At 44.2% G+C, this 16,972-nt stretch overlaps 1 protein-coding gene and 2 long non-coding RNA genes across 3 annotated transcripts in view; 1 reads left to right on the forward strand and 2 right to left on the reverse strand.

The window, feature by feature from the left end:
- CCND2 (cyclin D2) overlaps positions 1-8,972 on the forward strand; it is a 32,515-nt gene extending 23,543 nt beyond the window's left edge. Inside the window, exon 5 of the mRNA XM_064654308.1 lies at positions 4,883-8,972. Within this exon, the coding sequence (XP_064510378.1) occupies positions 4,883-5,038 (156 nt within the window). The 3' untranslated portion in view covers positions 5,039-8,972. The remainder of the gene's footprint in view (positions 1-4,882) is intronic.
- On the reverse strand, positions 1,666-16,946 carry LOC135414055 (uncharacterized). The gene is made up of 3 exons (XR_010430553.1): positions 16,742-16,946; positions 4,845-7,608; positions 1,666-4,630 (listed from the first exon to the last, which is right to left on the reverse strand). It is a non-coding gene; the product is annotated as an uncharacterized LOC135414055 (long non-coding RNA).
- LOC135414057 (uncharacterized) lies at positions 10,796-16,735 on the reverse strand. Its single transcript, XR_010430555.1, has 2 exons — positions 16,337-16,735; positions 10,796-15,079 (listed from the first exon to the last, which is right to left on the reverse strand). It is a non-coding gene; the product is annotated as an uncharacterized LOC135414057 (long non-coding RNA).
- Positions 16,947-16,972: the final 26 nt, after the last annotated feature.

Here is a 16,972-nt window from a genome sequence, read left to right on the forward strand (position 1 = left end):
TTTATTTCTTCTCTCAGGCAAGACCCAAACTGAGGTGTTAAAGGGGAATCTAAAAATCACAATACAAAAAGCACTGTGTCCTGAGGCACTGTGGAACAGACCAGAGCTGAGTTCATTCCTTCTATAAGGCATGTCTTCCTTCTGGTCAGAGTCAGGGAGCACCTAATGGGATCCTGGGGTGCATTGGAAAGAGCATTCCTAGCAGGTCGAGAGGGATGATCCTGCCCCTTTCCCTCTACTCAGCCCTGTGAGGCACATCTGGAGTGCTGTGTCCAGTCCTGGGCTCCTCAGGACAGGAGGGACATGGAGCTCCTGGAGCGGGTCCAGCGGAGGCTGCAGAGATGATTCAGGGACTGGAGCATCTCCCTGAGGAGGAAAGGCTGAGGGAGCTGGGGCTGTTCAGCCTCCAGAGGAGACACTGAGAGGGGACCTCATCCATGTGTGTCAGTGTCTGCAGGGAGGGGACAGAGGATGGACCAGGCTCTGATTGGGGGTGCCCAGCAATGGCACAAGAGGCCACGGGCAGGAGCTGATGCCCAGGAAGTTCCAGCTGGACATGAGGAAGAACTTCTTTGCTGTGCAGTGACTGAGCACTGAACAGATTGCCCAGAGAGGGTGTGGAATCTCCCTTACTGGGGATATTCCAGAGCTGTCTGGACACAATCCTGTGCCATGTGCTCTGGGATGACCCTGCTGGAGCAGGGAGGTGGGAGTAGGTGTAGTAAATACACAACTGCAGTCCCTGTATGCTTATGGAAGCTCTGGACAGATTCAGAAGGAAGAAGGAGGTAGAAGAGGCATGACTGAAATGGTTTACCTTCTTGTGATAGCCCTCCACTATTGGCATTTGAGTGATCTTTGTGGAGAAGCACACTGCTGCTCAGGTGGGGTGGGATCTGATGCAGGGAGTACCATTATCCAAAGGGGACTATTTGGGGGGGGGGGGCAAGGAAGACTTGAAACCAGCCGGATAAAGTCTATGGCAGAAACCCAAGACAAGTTCCTAAACCAACTATAAAATGCCTCTTCAATATCCTCCCCTTTATTTTTCCTTTTTTTTTTTTCCATTTTAATTTATCAGTCCAGCCATGATTTTGCAAGATGGAGAGGATATGGGTCACAGGCTGCTCCTGGAGCTTGGAGCCATCGTGACTGAAAATCCCAGTAACTGCCAGTGCAAAGCAAGAGCCTGTTAGTTAACTCAGAGTGGCTTTCCCTCATAGCTTGCCAGTGAACTGTAAATTCCAGTTTAAAACTGAAAGCTAGGGGCCAGTATAGGACTTACAGAGGTGTAGAAAAGTTCAGGAAAACTAATTATGTAGAATATGCTGCAGGATCTTTCCTAGTGGTTGTGCTTTCTTTCAAGATTGTCATGAATGGAAGTTGAAATCTTCAATTCTTATTGACTTGAATAAGTAGATCATGCCATAGAGCTGCTGATTCCTCCTTCCACTTATTTTCACTGCCAGCATTTCCATCACAGCCATGAAGCTATCCCTCATCAGACACAGAAAAGCTTTTCTTTTCCTTCAAATACATTTCAAGTGTGCTAGTAAAATCACCTAGGGATGAAAGAGTTTCAGAAAATAATAAAAAAAAAACCACCCCAAAAGTTAATTGCCTTTTTAGTTCTGTACATGCTGAAGTAAAAATAAAACTATGGAATGGAAAGTACCAGAACTATTTTAATCATTAAAACTACTAGACCATATAGAAGAATGGGGAAGTTAATCCATGTGACACACACTTAAAGTTTTTTATAAAAAACAACAAAGGCAACCCTGCAGTATTCTGAAGGAATGGCCCAGTCCCTTTATTGGAAAATCTGGGGCCACTGCTGCAGTGCATTACAGTGTTCTTTCAAGGAAGATTTGCTGAAAACAATGCAATTCATGTTTTATTTCTTTGATACATTTGTAAAGCTTTAATTTTCTCTTGTCAGGGCGATCTAGAGCAAAATGAAAGCCCACTAGTAAAATATGTACACATACAGCAGATCCCCATGAAACTAGGAAGGGTTAAAAAAGCTGTGTCATGGGAATGCCAGGTTGTTTGTCCTGATGGCTTTTTTGTATTTTGTATGTCACTGAACTTTGAATTGACAGAAAGTTCCAGTGGTGCCCCCATTCATAAAATAAAGCCACTTGCCTTATCACACTATGACAACTGGGCTGGTAATATACTGTAAATTAGGGGGTTTTTTCCTTTCACCTGTGAGATTAATATCCAAGGAGCTTTAGTATGCAAATGGAAACACTTTTTTGGGAAGCTATTTCATGCTGAATGCAGTGTGCTGGTCATTTTACCACAAGTTTCATTGTTTTAAAGAGTTCAGTGGTACATTATTTTAGGTTCAAAACAAAAGTATAGACCAGAGAAATAATACACAGTGGCCTGTGGATTCCCATATGAAATAAAATCCATGTGGCAATTCCAGTCGAGGCCCCTTAATTGATTTTATGTACAAAATGAAGACATAAGAAATGACCCGATTTCTCCATAGGGCTACCTAGAGATTTTAGCATCTTCATACATTAAATGAATCATCATGTTGCCCATCAGAAGTTTGTATAGTAATGGTGTAAATGATCATATCTAAGGGTGTTTAGGAACTGACAAAGCGGACTCCAAATGCTCAAGCCTCATGTTCCTCCTGTCACCACCCTTCCTTCCCCAGGCCTGGCTGCAAGGAAATTGCCTCATTAAGCTTTTCAGTCTGAAGCTGCTTTAAAAAAATCTGGCTTGTTTTCAGGAGGACAAAATATTTTGAAATTGTGCACCACTGTGCTTTAAAAGAAAGGATTCTTATAACAAAAAAAAAAAAGTGCATTAGGAGTGTAGTCTGTTACAAGAGTCTCCAAACGGGTGCCCCCACACTGAAAAATGTCTTGACCCATGAAGTGATTTTTTGCCATTGCCCTCTTACAGGTTACGATGGACTTAAAACCTGCCCATGCTAATAACAGAGGATTTTTTTTTTTAGCTGAGTTTCTGGTAGCTTTTGCCAGTTTCAGGACAAGGAGAGGACAGGAGCCAAGAAAAATGGGTGTTCACAAGCTAATTGCACCCATCACAAGCATCAGTGTAATCAGCAGGAGAGATCCTCCTCCCTTGGCATGTTTCCCCAGACAAATCAAACCTCCATGCATGAATATGTCGAACATCTCCAAAATAACCTGATGTTACATTGGGAAAGTGGGGGGTGTTGGTCAGAGCCCATCTCCCCAGCAATGCTGTGGCATCCCACAGAGGATTCCCAAGCACCTATGGAACCCTGTGGAGTTCAGTGTCCAGCTCTGCTCTTCAGCTCCTCTGCCTGAAAGTGGCAATGGTGATGCTGAGTCTCACTGCCCCTGCCAGGGCTGTGCTGTAAAAATCCTCCTTCCAAAACCTGTGTTCCTCTGCTCTCTGAAGTTTTTGGGAGAGTCCCATCTCTCAGGCAGACTGAGACTGCAGGAAGTTTTTGCAGTGTTAGTACCTTTTCCAGTGTTGTAGAAGGACTGCTTTTAGAAAATGCCATTTATCACACACAGCACCACGTGGCAACCTGCACAGTGTCATATTGATACTCCCAGCCCACCGCATGTAATTGTGTTTATACAGTCACAGCTTGGGTTTTATTTTTCAATTTCTGCTATTATTGTTTGTCAATGTTTTCTCACGCCTTTTTTTTTAAACCATATTATTTGGTCTTCCAGCGTGTCATCAAGAATATGGAACATCCCGTAAATATTTTAATAGTCATCTTCTTAATGCTGTGTCAAGTTTAAGGGTGGTGAATCCTTCTCAATTATTTCTGTATTTATGCCCTCATGTTTATTGTCGGACTCCTGATGCTCAGGGTTCCCACATTTGTGTATCCTGCTGTTTCTCTGAGTGTTATGTAGTATAGTTTGAAATACAGTGGCTTCTGAGGCTTGGCTGTGTGTTTTTGACTTACATATTTTTCTAGTATCTAGTCTTTGCTTTATTGTCTTCTATGAATTATTGCCAATAACTATTCCTAGGGCTGTTAAAACAGTCCTGCTCTCAGAGTGAAGAGCACACCCTACATTTCCTCCTCCTTTGCTGCTGAAATCACTTTTCTTCTCTAGAATGTGCTCAGAGAACAAATTCTGCCAGCAGCAGTGTGGCCAGCAGGACCAGGGCAGGGATTGCCCTTCTGTACTGGGCACTGGAGGAGCCAGTACCAGTGTGTCCAGAGAAGGGCAACAGAGCTGGGGAAGGGTTTGGAGAGTAAGTCTTATGAGGAGCATCTCAGGGAGCTGGGAGTGTTAAACCTGCAGAAAAGGACGCTCAGGGGAGACTTCTCACTCTCTACAACTCCATGAAAGGAAGTTGTAGCCAGGTGGGGGTCAGGCTCTGCTCCCTCTCAAATAACTTAACCCTGCATAGGAAAATGAAAAAAATCATATACCCTTCATTTCCTTGCTTTTTTTCCTGCTCAAGACGACCACACAAATCATAGAATCATAGAATGGCCTGGGTTGGAAGGGATCTTGAAGGTCACCCAGTTCCAACCCCCTGCCATAGGCAGGGACACCTTCCACTCTCCCTGGTTGCTCAGAGCCCATCCCAGTCTGGCCTTGAACACTTCCAGCGATGGACATCTGCAGCCTCTCCGGGCAACCTGTTGAGCAAGGACCAGTAAAATATTAAGATTTATAGTCTAATAAATATGGCATTAGCACTGTTTAACCCAAGCAGTTTGTACACAGAGGTTGCCCGTGAGAATTCAAGGTCATTTTGCATCAGAGCAGACGCTCCTTGGGGAACACCAGTTTGATGCTCTTCTGACTAGTGCCCAGTAAGGAAAAAAAACCCTGTAAAGAAAAAAACCCTACCTTGTCTCCACTAACACATCAATTTGCTTTCTGTCTAGGACTGCCTTAAAGCTTGTCAGGAACAGATCGAAGCGGTGCTAGTAAACAGCCTTCGGCAAGTCCGGCAGCAGCAGCAGCAAAGCAATCCTTCCAAGACGGTGGATGAACTGGACCAGGCCAGCACTCCCACAGATGTGAGGGATATCAACCTGTGAGGACATCACCACACAAAGTCACGCTTGCTCCTCCCAGCCCAGTTTATTTTTGTTATTATTTTTAGAGTGAATTTTTTTTTTTTTAATCTGCTCCCACATAGAGCATATTTAAACCTCTTTTAGGCAAAAAAAAACCAAACAAACAAAGAAACAACGACAACAAAAAAAAGACAAAACAAAAACTGAATAATGAAAAAAAAGCATTTGGTGCCTGTGATGTTCTACAGAAGGGAATCCCACAATATATTTGGTAATTGCTATTTGATTATGTATCAGTGATATTAAATGCTTATAAAAGCATACAAAGTAGCTAGATCAATGTAAGCCTGCATTTGTGGGAAGAAAGTAGAGTATACTTGTCTGTGTATTATGACCTAGTGCATACACCCCTTTTTTAGATTTAAGAAAGGAATCGTGTGTGCGATTTTATGGCTTGACTAGATTGCAAAGCAATAGAATAAGGGGTTTAGGGCAAAGTGGGAAAAGATCCCCAAAGCAATTGAACCATTTTGAATGCAGAAGAGATTTGCTGATCTGTCACCTCTGTTATTAGTCAGAAGTGTTTGTTGGATCTCTGTATGTTAGTTTTGTTTACTCTTGCTGTCTGTGGTAGCTGCTACCTAAGAAAGAAGATGCTTTATTTTACCAGCCAGAAGAGCAGGTGTTTTTTGGTTTTTATTTTTAGTTGATTTATTTTTCTTTTTTCTTTTTTTTCTCGACTTCCCCTCTCCCTTCTTGACTTTTTTCTACTTCTCCTTCAGAAATGGTTCATTCTAAACACAGCAGCGTCTTTGGCATAAGGGCAATTCTGTTTACCCAGCTGTGGGCCAAGCCAAAGTTACCGAGTGTCGATGTTCAGTGGGGGAAATGCATGAATTAATCCCAAGAGGTTGGCTCTAATTAGACCACCTCCAGCCTTTGGATTGCAAGATGTGGTGGATCATCTATGAAAAGCATTATATTCCTTTCCAGTGCTAATACTTCACATCAATGTTAACTTCTGGCAGCTTCTTAGCTTGGCCATCAAGACATTTAAATGATGCTCTGTCCATCTTCCTTTTTGACATAAACCTCACTGTGTTAAAGAAGATGAGATTTGGTTTGATCCCTCATCTACCTTCCCATCTTCCCCCACCACCCCCGCACACTTTTTCAGCATTTCATTAACTTTATTGATCCACAGTGAGCATTTTTTGTAAACCATTTCATTCGAAAAGCACTTTGAAAATTGTTCCTAAGGGATTAAATGAGATGGTTTATGACAATTCTGCCGAGGAGGAAAAAAAAAAACAGAAAAAAAAAGAAAAAAAAGGAAAAAAAAGAGAAAGAAGACACAAAAACAAGGCCTATAGCTTTTTATAGTCAATATTTTCCAGTATTTGGTGTACTTGGTTAGTTGAGGTGTTGCTGGAAATACCAATACCCACTTCAGATGACATTCCTGTCATGACATTCCGGAAAAAAGCCTGACCATCTGTATTGTTCAGTGTCACAGAAGGATCTTAATAACCACCTTCATGCTCATCTGTGGACAAGGCAAGAACATTCCTGGTGCAACAGACATGATGGGAAACATCGAGGTGTGTGACTTGGAGTTTTATTACAAAGGTGTATTCAGTGTACTTGAATTTATTTTCCTGCTCCACCTGTAACAAAGAGGCATTTAGATGGCAAAAGGAGTTGGAGCAACCTGTTTTTTTTTTTTTTTTTTTTGCACAAATGTATTAACAGTTTGCAGATATCCAATATGAAGCTGTTGGTTTGAAATGTTAATGTTTGCATTTTTAAGAAAAAAATCCAGAAAGAACATGCTACTTCGAAGAAAATTATATGTATGGACTTAGCCATATTTGGCTAGATGAGGGTAGAAAAATGGAGTAAGATTCTAAGGTTTTGTTGGGATTTTTTTGGTTTTGGGGGGTTTTTTGGTTTTGTTTTGTTTTTTTTTTGCGCTGCTAAGAAGCTATGATTTGTTTCATTCTTATTCACATTAACAGTACTTAGCTGTATTGTTTCACTGAGTGTGCTGCTATTTTATAAACATTTTTATAATATATTATTTTACTGCTTAAATTTCAAATCCTGAAGTAGATGGTTAAGTGGAGATATGATGAGTTCTTTTGATTTACTGGAAATGCCCTGTACAGTCGTTTTTTTTTTTCCTAATAGCGTGTTCATGATTATTTTTTTTTATTTTATTTTTTCCTTCTTTCTTTTTTTTTTTTCTTTTCCCTTTCCTTCCTTATCACATCCTGCAAAGACGGTATACTTACCTCAGGTTTGCTGGACAAAACAAATGGTTCCCATTTTCACAATACCTCACACAGTGACAGTTCGGTTTCGCCCCGGGGCCCGCGCTCTGTCCGCACTGGAGAGGGGTTGCAAGCAGCCAAGGCGGGGCACTGGCTCCTTTTTTATCTTTGGTATTCTTGTCATAGTGGAAAAAATGCATTGACTCTCCACTGGCTGGTCCATCTTTCCCAAAGTCACAGGTGGGCACAGCCTTGTCCTCACCTCCTGCCTTGATGTTCCGCGCTGGGAGCGCCTGGAGTTCAGCGACAGTGTCTCTCCTGGAGGAAAAAAATAGTTAATGTTGTTGAAGCCAGACTCCACGCAGCTCGTATGGGACAGATCACACCATTCCCAGACAGCAAATGTGGTTGCATGTGCCAGAGGGTCCCAGATGGTGGGATGGCCTCTCTGTCATGGCATGAGCGCTGGCACCATGCTCATCATGTTTGTATGGTTTGCTCCCCTCTGTGCTGGAGGTCAAGTGTTGGCAGCACTAATATTTAGGGTGCCTGCCCCTGCTCTTTGTCTCCTGCATGCCCTGGTCCCGTGGGATCCCAGGGGTGATCCCTGCAGGATCACACCCCAAGAAAGGGGCTGAGGGCCACCGCCGAGGTCAGATCCGGTTGTGCTGGAAGGAGCAGCACCGTTCAGCATTCCCAGTCCCTGACAGGGACCTGGAAGGCCTGTGCTGGCCCCAGTCCCTCACAGGGACCACCTGGTTACTGTATGTTTAAAGTCTGGAAAACCTAGAACTTGAGTGTTTTCAGAGTAGCTTCCAAAATAAAATTACTGTCTAGTGCTCTCTTCTAACAGATGTTAAAGGGAGTGCCCTGTTATTGCAAATGAGGTGTGAGCGTCCCCCTCCCCCCGAATTGCAGAAATCCTAAACCTTCCAATGGATTGATTAAAAAAAAATAAGGTGGTGCGGATTATGCCTTCCCAGGTGCCAAAGGATTGGCAGAATTGCTAAAAGCATTTCTCTCTCAGCTTCCTATTGATGGTACTTTGTGATGATTTTCCCCTCCCTCCCGTTCCTGTAGTGTAGGAGCACCTCATAGTGTATTTATTTGTATTTCCAACATGCTTGTGAAAGAGAAGAATGATTAATCCCATGTCAATGTCGATGATTTGTGCTTGAGTCATCGGATGGCTCTTCATTACTCAGCAAGCCACCTGGCCACTGGATTTTTTCCACTATGTTTATTACCATGTTCTCATGTACCTCAGAAATCAGTCTCGGTTGCACAGTTTCTGTTCTCAAACTTCTTTGGGTTTTTTTTTGGTTTGTTGTTTTTTTTTTTTTTTTTTGGCTTTATTGAGTGTGATGCCATATCAAGTCAATGTTATTCTCTCACAAATGTGCTCTTTAAGAGGTGTGGATGTTTATGTGGTCAGGGGATGCTAGAAAGTGTGGTAGTAGACATCAGGGTAAACAAAAAGTATTTAGAAAGTACACAAGGTTGTTTTCAATGGATAAGACTCTGATACGGTGTAGTCTTGATTACCTTTTAAAAGGTCTTTGTTCAGTGTTGTCATTTTTATTAATAACCTGTTGTTTTGACTAGTTTAAAGATGGTTCTAAGACAAGTGTTTTGGCGGGATTAGGTATGCTGTATGGACAATAAACTCACCTTGACCTACATTTGCCTGCCTTGCTTTTATTCCTTCCCTGAATTTGGCTGCATTCCTCACTTTATGATGGTGTTTTCCTGGGTGTGATTGTGATGGTGCAAAGAGTGTGATTATAAAGCCTCTGATCTGGATTGGTGGTGTCAGCAGGCATACAAAATGTGCACTGTTGAGTGTCACAATCCCAGAACAAGCTTTCCTGCCTACTGGATAGGCAAATCCTGGCATGTTTCTTCTGTGAAACAATCCGGTGAGATTTAAGGAGAACAAAGCCCTAAAAGGTAAGTTACAGGATCAAAACATTTTGTTGGAATTAACTGGAGCTGGTGAAAAGTCGTTGTAAGGACATGGGAGTGCCTGTTTTTGCAACCTACTGAAATATGATTTAAATCCCCACTCAGTTATTTGTTGCATTGGAATGCTACTGCAAAAGTTAGGTGGTTTTTGTTTCTGTAATATTCAGGCAAACAGAGTAAAAGGAGTGGGATTTATGGTGAAGGCAGAGCCTCCGTGTGCTAAGCCTGTGGCCAGAGGTGGGATGCTCAACCTCTCCCTCTTCCACATCTGCTTGTGGATGTTTGCTGTGAAGTGACCAGCCTGTGTGATGTGCTTGGCCTGACCTCAGCATCCCTCCTCCACTGCCATCCAGCAGGAGTTTTCTCCTGAATTTGAGAGAGCAAAGAAGCACTGAAGAATGAAGAAGAGGCATTTGGGCAGACATGCTGGGGAAACACCATCATCAAGTGAATAATATTGCCAATACTAGATAAATGAAAGAAAAAAAACAAACTCAAAGATATAATGAACAGGGAGAAGGAAAAAAAAAAAGGAAAAAAAATCTTGCTGAAATAAACATATGAGCAAAAATAAACAGATATGAACAAATAGAAAAAATGATGGAAATATTAATTTAATATGAATATGAATTAAATATGAAATATGAATTAAATTAATAGGAATTAATAAGAAATTAATAGGAAACATGAATTAAATCAGGAGGCTGTGAATCAGGACATACAGATCTTTTTAAAAATAATCACATGACTTTGGGACCTGTGGCTTTAGGCAAAGTCTCCAAAGACTTCCCTGCAAAGTGGCCTGTGAGCCTCATATTTCCCAGGTTGTGTGCACCAAAGGTAGAGATTCTAAAACATAACAAGTCCTCTGTTCCTCTGGCCTCCATTTGACAATATGACCAACAATTTCTGGCATTTTGTAGGCACAACTTGGATCCTTTGAAGAACTGGAACTTGTGAGGGTTCTTACACCTTCCTTTTGTGGTCTAAAGCTCAAAGGGGTGCTCTCCAGCCTAATTTTGGGTTTTAGGGGATTAATTCCTTTCCTGATACAGTGTCACCAGCCCTGGAACTGCACGGATGTGCTCTGTATCTTCATGTTTTGAGAGGTTTGACTAAATCTAGATTTAGAAGGAAGGAGATGTTCTGTTGTCATTAAGTGAATATATATTTTCAGAATTGGGGCACAGAAGATAAAATTGAAATTAATTGGACAACAGTCTGTCCTTTCCTTTGAAGAAAGCTGGCTGGATGCTGAGAAGCCACAGAAAATAGGGTTAAGTTTCACTACTGTGTGGCCTGTGAAACTATTTTGTGTTGTCATCTCCTTACCATCTGCAAACAATCTCTGCCCATCACGATCCTATACTTTATATAAGTACAGCCTGAGGATTTTAAGAAGGGACGACACAGAAAAATCATGCTTAAAACAACTGGATGGGCACAGGCTGGACTGACTCCTGTGTTAATGGAAATTTCTGAGGCAAAGGAAAGAAAGCTTTAGCACCGAGATTCCAGAAAAAGAACCCCAAACACATAATTGCTTGGTGTTTCCAATCTCAGAATACGAGTTAGGTTATTTTTTATTTTACATTTCCCAAAATTTTTCTGTGGGGACAAGAAATGCAGGGAATTTTCCTTTGTGTTTCAATGAACTTATCCTGAATGCTTGTTCCAGGAGTCTTCAAAGTCTTCTATTGCAATTGCTGTGTGTTTTTTAATTTGTCCAGTAACTATGTAGTTGCTCTTTATTCCATGCTGCCCTAAAAACAAAGTTCCCATCAAATCTCATGCAACCAGCACAAGCAGAATGAAATTCTTTCCCTGCTGGAAGACAGTGGGAGCTCTTCAACAGATTAGTAATTTTCCTACCAACTCCACCTTGTTCATGCCTCATACTGTAAATTATTAGTCACCTCAGTAAATGTAATGTTGATGGAAAGGCAGGTAGAAAAGGTCTATTTTAACTTTTCATGGGTAAGAAAAAGCCCGGAAAACCACATGGCTTTGTAGCTCTGTTGCTGATACACTCTCTCACCTTTCTGCATCCCCTTGCAGGTATAAAGACAGAGTAGTTGCATTCAGGTATTAGAGAATTGTGGTAGAGCCTTCTCTGTGCTGCCAGCAAATCAAAGCTGGAAGGGCAGGGAAAGAGGCTATGCTCTGCTTCTTCACCCCCACAGCTTGCTGAATCTTTCCTCCCAGTTAAGGGAAAGTTTATTTCCAAAAGCTCTTTGGGGATCCCTTTAGATCTGTGGAGAAAGCTAAGTGTACCACATTTACTTTGTACCTACTTGAAATATTAAAAGCAAACCAAACACACTTTTGCTTTTCTAAATGTAATGATGATATCTCTTATGATGAAAGGCTGAGGGAGCTGGGGCTGTTCAGCCTCCAGAGGAGACACTGAGAGGGGACCTCATCCATGTGTGTCAGTGTCTGCAGGGAGGGGGCAGAGGATGGACCAGGCTCTGCCCGGGGGGGCGGGACGGGGGGGCAGTAATGGGACAAGAGGCAGGAACTGATGCCCAGGAAGTTCCAGCTGAACATGAGGAAGAACTTCTTTGCTGTGCAGTGACCGAGCACTGAACAGATTGCCCAGAGAGGGTGTGGAGTCTCCCTCACTGGGGATATTCCAGAGCTGTCTGGAATCCTGTACCATGTGCGTTGGGATGACCCTGCTGGAGCAGGGAGGTGGGACCAGATGCCCCACTGTGGTCCCTTCCAACATTACTCTGTGATTCTGAGATTGTGATTCTATTTAAAAGGCATTGTGATTCTATTTAAAATGATTCTCAAAGGTGATTTGCATTCCAGCTGTGTGCAGCCTCGGGGGAACAGGTACCACAATATTTTGACACCAAAAAGTGTGTGTGGCAGCTGATGTTACTGCTGATGCTTCCAGGAGATAACAATGAAAATTGTGGGAGTCTTAGTGAAGACACTTGCCAGGGAGAACATGAGGCCAGTGCTCAGGTGGGCTTCAAGTGAGCAGCTCCTTTGATGGACACATTAAATCAAGACCTGTTAGGATTACAAAGTAAGGTGAGTAAAGCTGAAGTATTTACACTTAGGTATGAAAAAACACCGAGGCTGCTCTGAGTTTTGCTGCATCCTGAAAGACAAGAAGAAAGGAGCTGATGCAAAGGGGAAAAAAAAAAGGAAAAAAAAAGGGAAAATGTCTGTGTCTTTAAATGCTTATCCTTCTGTGGAAATGATGGGGTGATAGCTTGCTCTTACTATTGAGCTTTCTCTAAAAATAAACTGGGATGTTGTTTGAGCTCTTCCAAAATGTAACATGCAGAAAGTACAAGAAGAATTAGGACAGAGCAGGGAAGGAGAGAGAGAGAGAAAGGTCAGCAGACCAGCTGCATTTGGCTCCTCAAACTATTTGGTAATACTTCTTAGAGCAAAAGCTCTGGTTCATCTGACAGGGGACCCACAAGCATACCTGAAGAGCAATAGATTGACCTTTCTGATAAGGAGGGTTTTCAGAACTTGAACAAAGTTGTGAATGGGACATAACCAGCTGAAGGATGAGGAATGAAATCAGCATTGTTACCCAGTACACCTAAACAAAAATTTCTCTCAATTTTTCCAGCTTCCTCAAGTTCCCTCTGAGAGGAGACCTCTTTGCAGCCTACAGCTTCCTCACAAGGGGCAGTAAATAGGCAGACCCTGATCTCTGCTTTTGTGGTGACCAGTGACAGACCCAAGGGAACAGCTGGAGCTGCATTAGGGTAGGTTTAGGTTGGATCTCAGGAAGAGGTTCTTCCCCCAGAGGGTGGTTGGGCACTGAACAGGCTCCCCAGGACAGTAGGCACAGCACCAAGCTTTACAGAGTTCAAGAAGCATTTGGACACCACTCTCAGGCACGTGGTGTGATTCTTGGGGTGTCCTGTGCAGGGCCAGGAGTTGGACTTCCACGATCCTTGTGGGTCCCTTCCAGCTCAGGATATGCCGTGATTCTATGATTCTAAGTTCAACTTCTCTGCTTCTCTGAGAAGCTTTTTATTTCAGTTTCTTTGGATTTGCTTCTTACCCACAACAAAGATCTTTCTGGAGCACGCTGATGGTTACTGTTTAATCTCCCAAGTTTGGGTATTAAGGCTTGGCCTAACGCTGTAGCGATTTGCAACGGGAATGCCTAAAACGCGGACGTGATTCTCCTTAACGAGCAGCAGCAGCAGAGCAAAAGATTGGGTGGGACGTGCCCTCCAAGGGAAAGGCGGTGGGATGGGGATGGGGATGGGAAGGTGCAGAGCTCGGGGTGGCCGCGCGGTGGCGGCACCGCCGCGCCCACGGCCCGGTTCGTGCCGGGGCTCCCGCGGGAGCTCCCGGGCATTCCAGGCCGGGAAAGGAACGGCACAGTCCCTCTGTGGGGTTTATGCATCTCTTCAACACCAGCGGGCACGGATTACGCACGGGGACAAGCGGGAGAGGACAAAGCTGAGGCAGTTCGGCCTGGGTTTCTGCTGGGCTGGTGTACTTGTGAGAGCAAGATCGGATCCCAAATGACAAGTGGGCTGCATTCCTTGATGATTTCACTTTTGTGTTCCTAATTGCCAGCTGTTGTTGCATGGAGACCAGACCAGTGTCATTTAATATCTTCATTAACGACACAGACGAAGTGCACCCTCAGCAATTTTGCAGCTGAGGGGTTGACACACATGAAGGATTGGAACCATCCACAGGGACCTGGGCAAGCTCCAAGAGTGGCCCATGGGAATCTCATGAGGTTTAACAAGATCAAGTGTTGGTACTGCACCTGGGTCAGGATATCAACCACCCTGGTATCAACCCAGGCTGGGGATGAACAGCTGGAGAGCAGCCCTGGGGAGAAGGACTTGGGGGTGCTGGTGGGTCAGAGGCTGGACCCAGAAACCCCCCGTGCCCTGGGCTGCACCCAAAGTAGTGTGGGCAGCAGGTGGTGGGAGGGATTCTGCCCCTCTGCCCTGCTCTAGGGAGACCCACCTGCAGTGCTGCCTCCAGCTCTGGGGACCCAGCACAGCAAGGACATGGAGCTGTTGGAGTGAGTCCAGAGGAGGGACACCAAGGTGATCAGAGGGATGGAGCAGCTCTGCTGTGAGGAAAGGCTGAGAGAGTTGGGATTGTTCAGCCTGGAGAAGAGAAGCTTTGGAGTGACCTAATGGTGGCCTTCCAGGACCTGAAGGGAACCCACAAGAAAGATGGAGAGGGACTTTTTCCAAGGGCCTGGAGTGACAGGACAAAGGGAAATGGCTTCAAAGTGACAGAGAGGAGGTTTAGATTGGATATTAGGAAGAAATTCTTCCCTGGGAGGGTGGGGAGGCCCTGGCACAGGTTGCTCAGAGAAACTGTGGCTACCCCATCCCTGGAAGTGTCCAAGGCCAGGTTGGATGGGGCTCTGAGCAACCTGGAATAGTGGAAGGTGTCCCTGACCATGCCACAGATGTAGGAAGCAGATGATCTTTCAGGTCCCTTCCAACCCAAACTGTCTATGCTTCTATGATTCTATCACAACTCACTCTGGATTTAGGATATTGTCTGATGTTCATGATATGAGATCTATATGATGATGAATTTACTAGACAGTCAACATTACTGAAGTTTAAAATTTCTATTGGGAAAAAAGATTCTCATTCAAAAATGCTTAAATTCCAGCTTCACAAAAGCTTTTCCTTCCCAAGATGACTTCCTCAAAATACTGCTCCTCATCTGGTGAGCTTCTGTGCTCATGGTAGCAGCTGTGCTTTATAAACATTTTGTTTCAATGGGTCAATTTAAAAAAACAGATTCGTAAACACAGATTGACACGATGTGCTGCTGCAGATCAGAGAAATTTCTGAGGAGGAAGAAATGAAAAATAAGAATGTTAATGCTGTGCAACTTCAGGTGGTCTCTTTAAAACTTTGCCTGAAGGGCTATCACTTCTGAAAATGGACCTGTATCAAAACACGTACTTATAAAAATATAGATGCCAACAGTGTTGGCTCATGTTTGATTCTTGTCCTTCTAAAACATGCTCAAGACACAGCCGGGGTCTCCTCATCACAGTAAAACACAGTTGTTCTTAACAGTGATACAACAGAAACAGGCCAGAGCTGAGTCATCTGGCACTGGCTCATTTACAGAGGAGAGACATGTCGCTGGTCTCACCCCTTGAAAATGTCAGCTCTGAAATCTGTGGAGCAAAAGCACTGCAGAAATATGAGGTTAATTCCATGCTGCCAAAGAAGATAAAACAGGAATGAAACAGACCTGCTGTTGCATTAAAGATTTAATTTAGCAGCTGGTTTAAACTATCAAATGAAACAAATTATGTTTTAGGCATCATTTAGGATGTGTTTGGTGTTAAAGCTCAAACCAGTTGCAAAGTTAGGTCAGATCTCTGTGCAAACCAGAATTTCTGATTTTTAGATAGCATTTATTCCATCCGGTTGTGAAATCCAAGAGGAAACACACTCAGCCATCTGACCAACTAACATTTTGGTTAATCACATTTTCTGTAATCCATAAAAATTCAGCTTTCTGAGGGTCAGAGGATGATTTCCAGTCACTTCTTGTGTTACTTTGTCCATTTCACCAGCAGTAATTTCTAGGCTGCCCAGAGAAGCTGTGGATGCCACATCCCTGGAAGTGTTCAAGGTCAAGTTGGGCAGGGCTGGGATCAACTTGGTCTAGTTGAAGGTGACCCTGCCCATGGCAGGGGTGTTGGAACAAGATGGTCTTTAAGGTCCCTTCCAACCCAAACCATTCTGTGATTCTGCAGCACAGGGCCAGCATGGTCCCAGCTGGCTGTGGAAGCCCACACCACAGACACTTTGTACCCTGTGCACCGCCAGTCTGACACTGCTCTTTTGAACCAGCTTTCCTTTGCTGATGGTTACTCTGGGGTGTGATTTGGCTCCCAAGACTTTCAACTGCCTTGTTAGTAATGCCATTTGCATTTATCATAAAAATTTCGTCTATCATAAAAATATCAATGTACTGATACTACTCTGAGCAAAACCCTGTTGCCGATTAAGTGTTCTTAACTGAGTCGATGTAACCAGGCTGAACATCACCAAGTATTATGTGCTCTGCAACGTGACAGACTTACTGAATTCTCTGGTGCTGGAGCCGAGGAACATATTCAGTGCAGGCAGCTCCGGGTGCAGCTGCAGGAGGACCGAAGGCGGTGCAACAGTGTCACCGCCAGAGCGGCTCCTGGACGGTCGGGCAGGGAAGTTTCCTTAACACCAGAATCGTGAAATCACGTGAAAACCAGGGTTTTAAGGCGAAAAGCACCTGCTTACAACTGCAAAGTGACAATCGGAGCATCATTTAGGGTGGAGGCGATTTCTGAGTCCGGCTGCGAACCTAACACCGCTGAGCCCTGTTCGCAACGTGCCGCAGCCACGGGGCTTTTAAATCTACGTTAAACACCACCAGGGACGGCGCGCGGACTGTTTAAATGCTTGGAAACCCTCTCCATGAGGAATTTTTTTTTTTCCTGACGTCCCACCTGAACTTCCCCTTCAGGCCGTGTGCTCTCGTCCCGTCGCTGGTTCCCTGGGAGCAGAGCCCGTCCCGCACATGGCTACCCGCTACTGCCAGGGAGACGCCCGGAGCGACGAGATCTTCCCGGAGCGTCCTTTTCTCCCGGGAGCCACCTCCTTTTCCCCGCGTGACGTCACCGCGGGGCGCGAGGCGGGCCCGTGACGTCACCGCGGCGCGCGCGGCGCCGCAGTGCGGG

Source organism: Pseudopipra pipra, chromosome 5 (assembly GCF_036250125.1).
Source record: "Pseudopipra pipra isolate bDixPip1 chromosome 5, bDixPip1.hap1, whole genome shotgun sequence".
Taxonomy (NCBI): Eukaryota; Metazoa; Chordata; class Aves; order Passeriformes; family Pipridae; genus Pseudopipra; species Pseudopipra pipra.